We start from the raw sequence: 12,194 nt of genomic DNA, 5'->3' as shown, positions 1-12,194 counted from the left end.
GATATATCTGCAAGGCAAAGATTGCCAGTAATTACAGAAGTGAAGAGGGGAGGCATGAAAAATATTCTCCCTCAGAGCTCCATTCTCTATATTCTCTCCTCTTGGATCTCAAATGAATGTATTTTATCCTCAAGGCTGTTTCTCCCTCCCTTAGTCTTTTTCTCCATCTGTGGTTCAGTTTGGAAATTCTTTATTGACTTGTAGTCAAGTTCACAGATCATTTTTGACATTGTGTCACATTCAATTGATTAAAAAATTTTTTTTAAATTTTAGGACTTTTTTCTTTTTTCCAGTTTCTAGGTATCTTCTGAAATTTTCTACCTTTTGATTATATCCTTTTTTTTTCTGTATCTTAAAAAGAAAACCACTTATATTGATGAACTTATCTGCTAATTCCATCATCTAAGTCATCAGAGTCTGCTTTTTGTTGACTATTAAAAAAAAAAAAAGGCTACTTTCTTGTTTCATTACTTTTTCATTCCATACTGGACAACTTGACATTGTGATTGATGCACCAAAGGGTTCTGTATTATGTTATCTTCCTCTGAAGACTGTTGAATTTTATCCAAGAAAGCAGATTATTGGCAGACCAACCTGATGTTGCAGAGGCTTGGTTTTATACTTTGTTAGGTCTGGTCTTTCTCCACTTTGTCCTTGGCCCTAGGAATAGCCCCAAATCCTTAAGAAATGGTCTTTATTCCCACATGTGGCCTTGGGTTTCAGTATATAGGCATACTTTGTTTTATTGCATATCATTGTGATTTCATTTTTTGTGGGTGTATAGGGGCCTAGATTAATGTGTTTTTTTTCCTCCAAAAGGCATTGTATTCTAATAGTTTCCAGTAAGTGCCATAAATCTAGATTCACTTTATTTTCTTCACCTGCAAACTTCATAACTGTGGTTTTAAACTCTTGATCTATTTAAAAGCAGGCCTTGGGATGCCTGGATGCCTTGGTCAGTGGAGTGTGCAATACTTGATCTCAGGGTTGTGAGTTCAAGCCCCACATTGTGTGTAGAGATTAGCTAAAAATAAAATCTTAAAACAGAAGCAGGTCTTATGATCACAGTGGTAGCATCATCCTATCATCCTATCACCATTTGTTATCTAGCAAAAGGCAGACTCAGATTACCCTTTGGTTTTCCTTTACAAGGTGGGAGACTTCTTTATGTACCCTTTTACTTGTAGGGGTAATTCTGAATTTTCCAATTGTATGTAGGGATCTTCAGTTCAATTCCCAAACTTTGTTCAGGTCCAGGGCCTAGGAGCTATCATTCCCCAAACTCTGGTTATTCTCTTTTGTTCTTAGGAGAGGAAGGGCTTCTCTAAGTTGCTTCTGTGGCTCATTTATGTATACTTAAACTTTTTCCTTGGACCTTATGGATTTTTCTATATTTTATGAGTTCAGTCTCTCACTTAATAGTATGTTTATTGCAAATTAAGCCACAAAAAAACCCTGATGTCAGCAGGTGAGTCTTATTTTCCCCATCTTTTATGGAGGTATAATTTACATCTGATAAAATGCATATATCCTAAGTATATAACTCAGTAAAACCTTAAATTATATGCACGTTGCCATTATCTAAATCAACTTATAGACTATTTCCATGATTCCAGAAAGTTTTCTCATGCCACTTCCAAGTCTATACTCACCCAAAGGTAAGCACCTTAGGTTTGTTTTGCCTGTTCTTGAGTTTCATCTAAATGTAGTATGTCTAGCATACTTCATTATTTTTATATATATTTGTATTGTTCTATCAGCAATCCATTTTTTAAAATTGTAGACTAGTATTTCAGTAACTATTATTTGATGATCTATTATCTTGTTGATGGATATTTGCTGTTTCCAAGGCTGGGGGTTATCTTAAAACTGCTTTGAATATTCTTGTATGCATTGTAATGTGGGCAATATCCTTATTTCTTTTGGTTTTATCGTTTTATCTCTAGAAGTGGAATCAGAGAGTAGGCATAGATTTACATTTATAAGAAACTGGCAAGCTATTTCCCCAAGGTGATTATACTAACTTAACAATTCTGCCCGTTGCTGTCACCATTTGGGCGGGTGTGCAACAGCATGACCTGGTGATTTCATCCTGCCTTCCCTGATGGCTGACATTGAACATCCTTTTCTAGGCTAATTGTGCATCTGGATAGGTTCTGTAAAGTGTGTATTAAAGTCACTCACTTTTATATCCTGTTGCTTTTGTAGTAGCTATTTCAAATGTTTTCCTGCATATGAGTCCTGTCAGTTATGTGTACTGCAACTATTTTGTCCTTGGCTACAGCAGTTTTTCACTTTAGTATCTGATGAGAAGAGTGTAATTTTGGTGAAATCAGGTGATTTTTTTCTTTTATAAAGTTTGCATCCTACGATATCTTTGGGTATCCCAAAGATATCCCAAGTCATGAAGATATTTTCCTTGGTTAAGATTTGTTTTGCTCATCACATTTAGGTCCTGTGCTCCATATTGAATACATTGTGCACTTTGTGAAAGCATCAACAGTCAGAAACTTTCCCTATGAAATGTCTTGTGTTTTTGTTGAAAAGCCAATGGTCATATATATGTATGGGTCTCCTTCTGGACTCTCTATCTTTGATCTATTGGTCCTAATTCTAATACCACACTCACCATTACTATAATTAATTTTAAAGCAAGTCATGAATTTTTTTTTTTTTTTTGCAAGTCATGAAATTGAGTAATGTATAGTCTTCCAACCTCCTCCTCACCCTTCCTTTGACATTAATCTTGGCAGTTCTGGATCTGTCGGATTTCCATATATATCGGCAAATTTATACAAGAATGGCTCATAGGATTTTTATTTCACTGAAATTGGACTTCTAGAAATCAATTTGTGGGGAATACTTGTCTTGACATTATGCAGCCTTTCAATTCATGAATATATTTATTGCAGCATTCTGTAGTGTCAGAAACATTTTGTAGTCATCAGGGTAGAAGTCTTAACATATCTCTTAACATTCTATGTACTGACTTATTTGATGCAATTACAGATAAGACTTTAAAATTTAATTTTTAATTGTTGCTAGTATTCAAACAATATGACTCTCACCTCATTTCCTGCAAAACTATTAGTTCTGGTAGATCAAATTCTTATTAAACTTCAGAAGTCAAAGAATGGGAGAAATGTTATATAATTAAATATATCTAATTCTCCAGAATAAAAAAATGATTCATTCTTTGTATGTCTCTGCTCAAAGCTACCACCTCAGAAACCCTACCTCCTGTTTTTCTTTCTCCCTTATAAAACATGTAACTCTGGAGTTCAGTTTGCTCTTGGTGTACACCTCTTGAAAGATGGGGAGAGCACCATACCCTTACAGAACTTCTGTGTTTCGGCTAAACATAAAATAGAGAAATGAGAACATGGCCTACCTGCTGGCTTTCAATGGCAGAATGGTGAACAAAGTACTATTTTTTCAGAATGCCAATTATAACAGAAAGATGTTACAATGGATTGGGATTGGAGTAAAATGAATACATTTGGGAGATTCAGATTATCCTTGTCACATTTATGAATTCTTCACTGGTCCAATAATATCTTCATCCTTAGCTTTCTTCTTGATTCATTCTTTTCTTTCCAATTTGACTTACAGTGATTAGCATATTGCCTGATCTACAAATGGCTATAAGGAATAGGGATCCGTTTTTAACTTCAAATAAAACGAATATAAGGCACAACTATTCAGGAATATTTTATATTTTCAAAGTATTTAGGAATTCTTTAATTAGAAAAATAAAGGCAATGGGATTATCTATCAGGTTCTAAAAGTACCCATGAATTAAATCACTCATATCCCCCTCTTAAAAAAAAAAAAACAAAACAAAACCTTAAATCACATTGCTATTAAGCTTTCTTACAATAAGAAATAAGACCAAGCTATACTAGAGTACAAAAACCTGAAATTCTGAGCATGAAAATAATTTATTAGACATCTGGTTTATTCAAACATTAGGCCTACTGAAGACAGAATTAACAGAGCTCATGGAGGGGGGGGAGGGGACCCATCCAGCACCTGCTTCACTGCAAATTTCCTGGGGACAAAAATTACGCATTCTGTACTACAGTCTCACCCTAGAGCATCCACATGTGCTTGATATTAACAAGAAATTTTCTGTACACTCAACTTTGCAAGTAGCATTAGTGATACAATGTTCAGAAACATTCTTAGGCACAAGAAATAGCACTGCCTGCAGTGAGTCTTTGATAATCAAAGAAAAAAAAGTCACTAAATATAATCTTACAAATAAGAAGGAAAATACACACACTTTTGCCAATGGACTGCTTTACATATCAGGAAAAATGTCAGATTTTCTATGAAATTAAAACCCTAATTGTTATATTCAACTTTTAATTCTGAAGTTATTCTGTGGTATTAAAAATCAGAAAAAGAAAACATTTAACTTAAATGGAATTTAGAGAGAAATGCAGGACTAATATGGAATAGTAGCTGCACTTCTTTGGTTAACTCATTTAAAAAATGTCAAACATTTTCAGTCAAATTTTATTTTTAAATGCAGGAAATCACCATTACAATTCAAGAACCTAATCTAAATATGCACTTGACAATAAAGCACATCTGAGTGTGGAGTGAAAAAAGTTTTCCAAAAAACCATCAAATGTATCCTCTCTAAATACCCAAATAATCACTTCTGCAGGCCTTTTGTTGAGTGGAATCATAAAGAACTGAAGATTTATTGCTGTGAAAATAAATCTGTAGTACAGTAGTATGAATCTTGGGTATTAAGCATAATCAGCTGAATCAAGTTAAGAAGTTCAAAATCTATTAAGAAATTTGTGTGTGTGAAAGTCTATAAGCCAGTTGACCCAAGAGCAACTGAGACATCTTACGTGTTCAGTGAGCCCAGACATTATTTTAAATCTTCATTCTTTGAAGGCAATTAAAAATTACAATTCCAACAGCCCATAAAACCAAATAAAAAAATTGAAAGCAATTAAAAACTACGTTCAAAGAGCCATTTTTTTTCAGCTCAATTTCAGCACCCCAAGGAAAAAAAAAAAAAAAAGCATCCATGACTATCACAGATGAAAATGAATGTCATTGGAATCAGTTCTTTTTTTTCCCCACTGAGGTATAAAATCTATATAGAAATTTGATACTATACTATAACAAATTGTACTTCTCATAGTTCTAATTTCCTTTTAAACCCTGTTTAATATAGTTTCTTCTTAAATTGTAAAAATGTTGTTTTCATGATTCTGAAACTGGTTCCAGTTCTTTTTCACTTATTTTTATATCAATATTTAATATACTGGTTACCAGTTCTAATCAGAAAAAAATCTTGGAAATCTCTTCATTATGACAGCACATTCAGCAGAAGTTACTGATGTGCAAGCAAACCGTAGAAGGTGCAGCTCTTCGGAAAGCACATTTTGTTGATTGCTTCATGGTCTGAATATTCTTTACAATGATTCTTGATGAAAGACTCTTTCGATCTTGTAAACATCAGTGTGCACAGTCTTGCTACTATGTAGTTTCACGTCCTTGGACAAGAAGGCTGGTTCACAGCTAGTGAAAAGCGAGAGGAGTCTAAGTTTTAATGGCTGATAAACCTTACATCCCCGCAGGAGGAAAGCACTTTTCCTTTTTTGCTACTTAAGAATGTGGCAGAAATGTATGCTGAGGTAGCCCAGTCAATCCTTTTTTTTTTTTTTCTTTCTTTCTTTTTTTTTTTTTTGTAAATTTGGTCTCAGAATATTTCTGGAAGGGTGACATTTCGAAGAAGCCACTGCTGGGACCGGCTTCCATTGCAGTCTCTTATGCTGGGCACCTGGCTATCCTCCTCTGTGGCTTTATCCAGGCACTGATTACTGTTCACATGCTGCAGGGTTAATTTCTGAAAGTTGACAGAAAAGAAATCTTAACATGAACATGAAAAATAAAACATCAACCATCAAACATCTCAACCATCATTTTTGGTGACTACTGAAGTGTCTACATGAGGCTGCTAGAAGAGCTATATGGGAGGGAGAAAGGCACTGGGGTACTGTGGGTTATACTTGAAGTAAGATGACCAAAATGCTAAGTCCCAATTCTGCCCAAGCTCTGTAACACTGAGAAATTTCACTTTTTGTGCTTGAGCTTCCTAAAAAGATCAGATTAGAGGTTCCTAATTTAGGATCCTCAACCTATTTTCAAAAAGCTATTTCAAAATTGCTTCATTTCCCTGTGATAGGGCTGTTCAAATTAATTCTGTGGTTCTAAGAAACTCATGTCCTTCTGAAGACTCAAAACTTAAGAGATCAGAAGATTGGTAAAGCAGCCCATAATAAAAGGCTGGGAGATATAGTTATATAACTTTCTATGTACTTGGTTGCACTCCAGACTTGATGCACTGATTTTTAGAGTTTTTTCAAAAAGTCAGGACAGAGAAGTGTCACCAGAGTGATTAGTGTAGGTCAGTTTGTGTGTCTGTTACTGCATGCTGGTCTCCAAAGCAGCCATGTAGGAATGTAAGTTAAGCATTATCCTGTAAATGAGGACAACTATAAGGAAATGTGAAATGTCTACTAACACACATGTATCTGACTCTTACTCATCCCTCTATTTTAATGTAATTATTTTATCTGGAACACACCATTTTCAAGGGGACTGTTGTCACTCAGAAGAGGACCCAGTTAGCACTGACTAGTTTCCATCAGAAAAAGCTTGATGAAGGCAACTGGATTAATAGGTGACAGCTAATTGTAACCTCTGAAGGAGAGGATAAAAGCTGTCACCATCATTGAATAAAATCTACGTGTCAACTAGAAAAGATAATTTGCTGGCCCTTGCCCTTAAAATACAGATTTTGGCCCAGCTGCATCTAGAAATTATTTTAGAAAGGACAGCTACGAGTGTCCTGGTGTCATAAATTGCATGCAATAAAGAATATAAATAAGACTTAAAATTTTAAGAATACAAACAGAATCAAAGCTAGTATCATACTGTGCAAAGAGTCCTGGATCTAGGGTTCCAGGTCTGTCTGAGACATGGTTATATCACATGACTGGCCCCATGACCTTGGATAAGTTCCATGTCTCTACGCGTATAAAAGGCCCTGCATTCTACTTCTGGGGTTCCTTTGGAACCTATGATTTTAGGTTTATAAATTACTGACATAAAGGGGCACCTGTCTGGCTCAGTCAGGAGAGCATGTGACTCTTGTCCTCAGGGTTGTGAGTTTGAGCCCCATGTTGGATGGAGAGAGAGTTTACTTAAAATATTCATGTAATTTTTTTAAAAGATTTTATTTTTTATTTATTCATGATAGACATAGAGAGGCAGAGACACAGGCAGAGGGAGAAGCAGGCTCCATGTTGGGAGCCCGACGTGGGACTCGTTCCCGGGACTCCAGGATGGCGCCCTGGGCCAAAGGCAGGCGTGCTAAACCACTGAGCAACCAGGGATCCCCTCATGTCAGTAATTTATTTAAGTTAGATTTTTTTTTTCTTTTCCCCTCCAGATCCTGTGTTTTTGACTGGTGGAGGAAGGACAATGCTGACAGGCTCTTCCAGAGCTCTCTATGCAGCTGGCTCAGGCTGTGGGACCTGCATCGTGGTGTGACTCCCCCCTTTATCCAACGCTGTCTTCTCCCTTTTCTTCTCCCAGGTATTGATGCAAAGGGTGCTCTCTAATAAACATTGTGAACACTAAACTTTATCTTAGATCTGCTTTTGGTACAACCCAGCCTGCAAACTAAAATTTTATCTCAGAAAAGATACCATGAAAGGGCTCCAGAAGTTTTAAAACTTTACACTCACAACTGGTTCTTTCTAAATCCCATACACTTCCTTTAGCTCCTTAAATTTCTAACCACATATTGACTTTAGGAGTAACAGGTGCAGCAGGCTGTGTAGATCATACGCAGGCTACCACTAGCCATTCCCATCTCCTGTCTGTTTAATCAGCCTCCCTTTCAGCTTGGGGTGGGAAGGGGAGGTGTCACAATGGGATGAAGTTCTGGCCCATAAGACATAGCAAAGTCTGCAGAGGGGGTTCCAGGAAAAGCTCTGGCTTTCCTGATAAAGAGCAAAACATGGAGTAGTGTGATGTCCCTTCTTCCCTTGCTCCTCCCTTGAGTTGGGATATGGGGGTGAGAGCAGCAGCCATTTGTGGCCACACAAAAAAGGCCAAGAATATGCAGCAAAATTATCCCAATATCACTGTGCCACTTAATCTCTATACCAGAAGCGACCTACCTCCAGACTTACCAAGTCCCTATTCGTTTAAGCCACTACAAACAGGTTTCCTAATGAACATTTTATCACTTTTCATTGAACATATATAATTGGGAGGCTTTCAGAAAATTTTTAAAAAGCTTTTATTTATTCATGAGAGAGGCAGAAGGAGAAGCAGGCTCCCCGTGGGAGCCTGATGTGGGACTCGATCCCAGGACCCCGGGGACCACACCCTGAGCCAAAGCCAGACGCTCAACGACTGAGCTACCCGGGCATCCCTTGAATTTCTTTTATTTAAAAGATTTATTTTAGAAAAAGCATGAGCAAAGGAGAGAGTTGCAAGCAGGACTCCCCACTGACCATGGAGTCTGCCACAAAACTTGATTTCATGACCCTGAGATCATGACTTGAGCTGCAATCAAGAGTCGGACACTCACCTGACTGAGCCACCCAGGCACACCTCATTTTTAAAATAACCGTGGGATTCTAAATACTACTGGCATTTAGTGTCTCAAGTCAGAAATGCTATACATCCTACAGTGCTTGGGGCAGCTATACCCAAACAGCACCAGTATGTGCCACAAAAAAACCCCAGAATAGATGATTCAAGCCATTTCTAATAGTCCTATTAACTGAGCTACTGTTATATTTAATATTTCACTATAGTTGGGCACTGTGGAGGGAGACCTGGGATTTATAAAGCACAATCTCTGGCTTCTAGGAGCTAATAGTGTAATAGTGCAGAAAAGACTGATAAACAAGTACAAAACAGCTGAGGCGACAGGTCAGAGTGGACTACAACTAGGAGAGGGAGCTGACTGCTGGCTGGGATCCAGGGAGGTACTGTCAAAGCTGGGCAGTGCCTCAAGAAGGGGCAAAGGGAACTGTATGATCTTCAGTGTAGGTGCAGAAGTAGAGGGTATGTTCTGGGAACAGCAGGGCTGATGATGAAAGTAGACCAGGGTTTGTGTGATACAGTACAGGGAAGAAAGACAGCTGAAGTCAGGACTTCACATACATCTATGGGAGAGGCAAAATGAAGAAGCAGAGTGATCCAAGCAGATGAAAGAGAGAGAGAGGAAAGCTAAGAGAAGAAATTAAGCAGTAGTGCATCTCAAGCCAATGGATAAAAAGGAATTTTAAAATATCATCTGTTTAGCAACAGCAAACACTAAAAAAGAAGTTAAGGAAAAAGACAGGAATGGTCCTGGCTTCTGCATCCAGGAACTGCTTTCTGAGTGTCAGGCTGAGGCAGGAGCTTAGGTTGGAGAACCAGAGGCAGGCATGTCAGCCACTCACTTGCTGTCATATAATACATGATGGTATGCAGAAAGTAAAGTAAGAAGTCTTTCCTGACATGAAAAAGAAAATTAATGCATTTGCAGAGGAAAAAGAGCGACTACTGAAGACTCTGGTGTTAGGAGGTTAGCCAGATATAAGACACAGAGAGAGACTTGCTGGGAATGCTTTGATTGGCCTTTTAAGCATCTCTATTTGAGTACAACATACAGTGCATAAGGAGATGGAAAGGTTCGAGAGGAAAACAAAAATAAATAAAAAATATAAAAACTTTTGTAATATGTCACAGAAAAATCATCAGGAGCCAGAGAATTTCATTATTTAAAGATCACCTTTTATCTAAGTGTTTAAAAATTTACTGATTTATTATTCATTCATTCGACTGAGAAAGCACAAGCAGGGGGAGCAGAGCGGCAGGCAGAGGAAGACGGAGAAGCAAGCTCCCCAATGCAGGGCTCAATCCCAGGACTCTGAGATCATGACCTGAGCCACCCTAGTGCCCCTTATCTAAGTGTTTACTTAATTCAGTAATTTAAACAGCCTACTTAATGGCCCCATTTCCCCATATGAGATTAATAAACTTGAGGACATACGGAGAAAAGAGGGGCTATAGTGGCAACAAGAACTCAGGGCCTGGAGAAAAGATTAATTATTGGAGAGATTAAAACAGGTTTAGTTTACTTATGTTGTTTTTTCCATCTGTCAATTTTTAGAGTGTAAGAACAATTTGATCTATATTCAAACTAACTCTACAAGAATTCATTCTTTTAGCTACAAAATACACATTATTTCATTCTTATATGCAACTGAATAACTTACCACTGGATCATACTCCCAAAGTTGATTGCCTTTTAGGTGGTGGCATTTGAGCATTGTGACTGGGCCATTAAGTTTGGAGACATCCAAGCAAAGGTCATCTGTTCTAATTTCTTTGTTGGCAGTATAAGAGAAAACCTGGAAGAAAAAAAAAAGCACATATACAAGTTTTAACAGTAAAACAAAGTAGCCAATAGACCGTAAGAGAAAACACAAGTATCTCAAGATATGTGATCTTTTGAACTTAATATTAGGACAATAAATGACTCAGAAAAGCTACCACTAATTTTGTAAAGAGCAAAGAAAAAATGACCTAGAGTTCTTTTTATACACTGATTGTATTGTCAAGGGCTGCCATCTGTTTGACTAAAAAGGGCAAAATAAATCTCATGCACAGTAATGTAAATACAATTCACACAAGGGGCCTTTTATAAATGTTTCATTTAAAAATAATCATTAGATGGAAGACTCCTTTCTCCTAAAAGGTCTTTACTATTGTCTCTTCATAGGTAGGAAAATATTTCCTGAATGATGTAATGAGATAAAAGGGGCAGAAGATTAAAACAAATCCAAAAATTAATCTTTTAAAACTTTACTAAAATACTCACCTGGTTACCTCCCATACCGTGACAGTTAAAAATTCCAACTTTTTCATTCTCTTTTCTAGCCATGTTATCTAGACATTGATTTGTTTCCACATTTCTTATCTATGGGACAATAATGAAAACAGAAGATGTTAGAGGTAAACTAGATGGACATACATGCAAATAATTATGCACATTAAAGTCAATCTGAACTTTCCACTATATACATATGCACAGTAGAGGCTGACAGATTGCTCAGGGGCCTTACTGCACTGTCTTTCCTTCTAGTTTACTCACATTCCAAGTTCTATCTTGATGACTATCTTGGAGAGAGAAGTAAGAGATGTCCTTTTATTGGGTAAGATATTTGGTAATCATTGGGATGTCTAACGCAACTGAGATTCTACATTATCAGGGACCCTTCAAGTAAAAGACATGATGTAGGGAAAGAAGGGAGCTTTTCATTATAGGAGTAGATAATCCTAAACATAAATATGATCCTGAGGTCCTCCTTCACCAAACAGGAAAATAACTAACAGGATGGTTTGGGAATTTGATATAGTACGTCCCTATGAAAGTTGTTTTAGGATGTACCTAAATTATTTGAGAGTAAAGACAATTATAGAGGGCATTCAGTAATTACAAGTTTTTATTTTATTATTTATTTTATTATTTATTTATTTATTTACTTATGATTTGATTTATTTATTCATGACAGAGCGAGACACAGGCAGAGACACAGGCAGAGGGAGAAGCAGGCTCCATGCAGGGAGCCCCATGTGGGATTCAATCCCGGGACCCCAGGATCACGCCCTGGGCCGAAGGCAGATGCTCAACTGCTGAGCCACTCAGGGATCCCCCAATTACAAGTTTTTAAAACACTGGGTTTGACAAGCAAATGTGGATACCTCAACTTAGGGTATGGGCAGCAAGAAATGTGTGGAGATAGACAACCTCTTGTGTTGGCTATTCATGTTAATGTCTCCAGCACCATCTAGTAGGACTTTCATCACATGGAAATGTTCTATACTTGTGCCATACAATATGGTAGGTACCAGCCATGTGTGGCTATTGAGTACTTTATTAATAATAATAATTATTATTATTTCTTGTTTTATTTTTATTTTTATTTATTTATGATAGTCACACACACACAGAGAGAGAGGCAGAGACACAGGCAGAGGGAGGAGCAGGCTCCATGCACCGGGAGCCCGATATGGGATTCGATCCCGGGTCTCCAGGATCGCGCCCTGGGCCAAAGACAGGCGCTAAACCGCTGCGCCACCTAGGGATCCCC

General features: G+C 37.5%; 1 protein-coding gene and 1 long non-coding RNA gene across 5 annotated transcripts in view; one reads left to right on the top strand and one right to left on the bottom strand.

Moving 5' to 3' along the window:
* LOC140635144 (uncharacterized) overlaps positions 1–12,194 on the top strand; it is a 76,974-nt gene that overhangs the window by 34,378 nt on the left and 30,402 nt on the right. Inside the window, exon 2 of one of the 2 annotated variants that reach the window (XR_012032472.1) lies at positions 7,484–7,629. This is a non-coding gene — a long non-coding RNA (uncharacterized lncRNA). Of the gene's footprint in view, positions 1–7,483; positions 7,676–12,194 lie in introns of those variants that run through there. The other variant, XR_012032471.1, reaches the window with a different exon arrangement.
* Positions 3,923–12,194, bottom strand: part of GALNT1 (polypeptide N-acetylgalactosaminyltransferase 1) — a 123,236-nt gene continuing 114,964 nt past the window's right edge. For all 3 annotated transcript variants that reach the window (XM_072829291.1, XM_072829290.1, XM_072829292.1), the window contains 3 exons: positions 10,922–11,020; positions 10,317–10,451; positions 3,923–5,875 (listed from right to left, as the gene is read on the bottom strand). In XM_072829291.1, coding sequence (XP_072685392.1) covers positions 5,729–5,875; positions 10,317–10,451; positions 10,922–11,020 — 381 coding nt within the window. In that variant the 3' untranslated portion in view covers positions 3,923–5,728. The remainder of the gene's footprint in view (positions 5,876–10,316; positions 10,452–10,921; positions 11,021–12,194) is intronic.

The sequence above is a fragment of the Canis lupus genome, chromosome 6 (assembly GCF_048164855.1).
Source record: "Canis lupus baileyi chromosome 6, mCanLup2.hap1, whole genome shotgun sequence".
In the NCBI taxonomy this organism is placed as follows: domain Eukaryota; kingdom Metazoa; phylum Chordata; class Mammalia; order Carnivora; family Canidae; genus Canis; species Canis lupus.
Note: the sequence above shows the minus strand (reverse complement) of the source record. Positions and strands in the feature narration are given on the sequence as shown.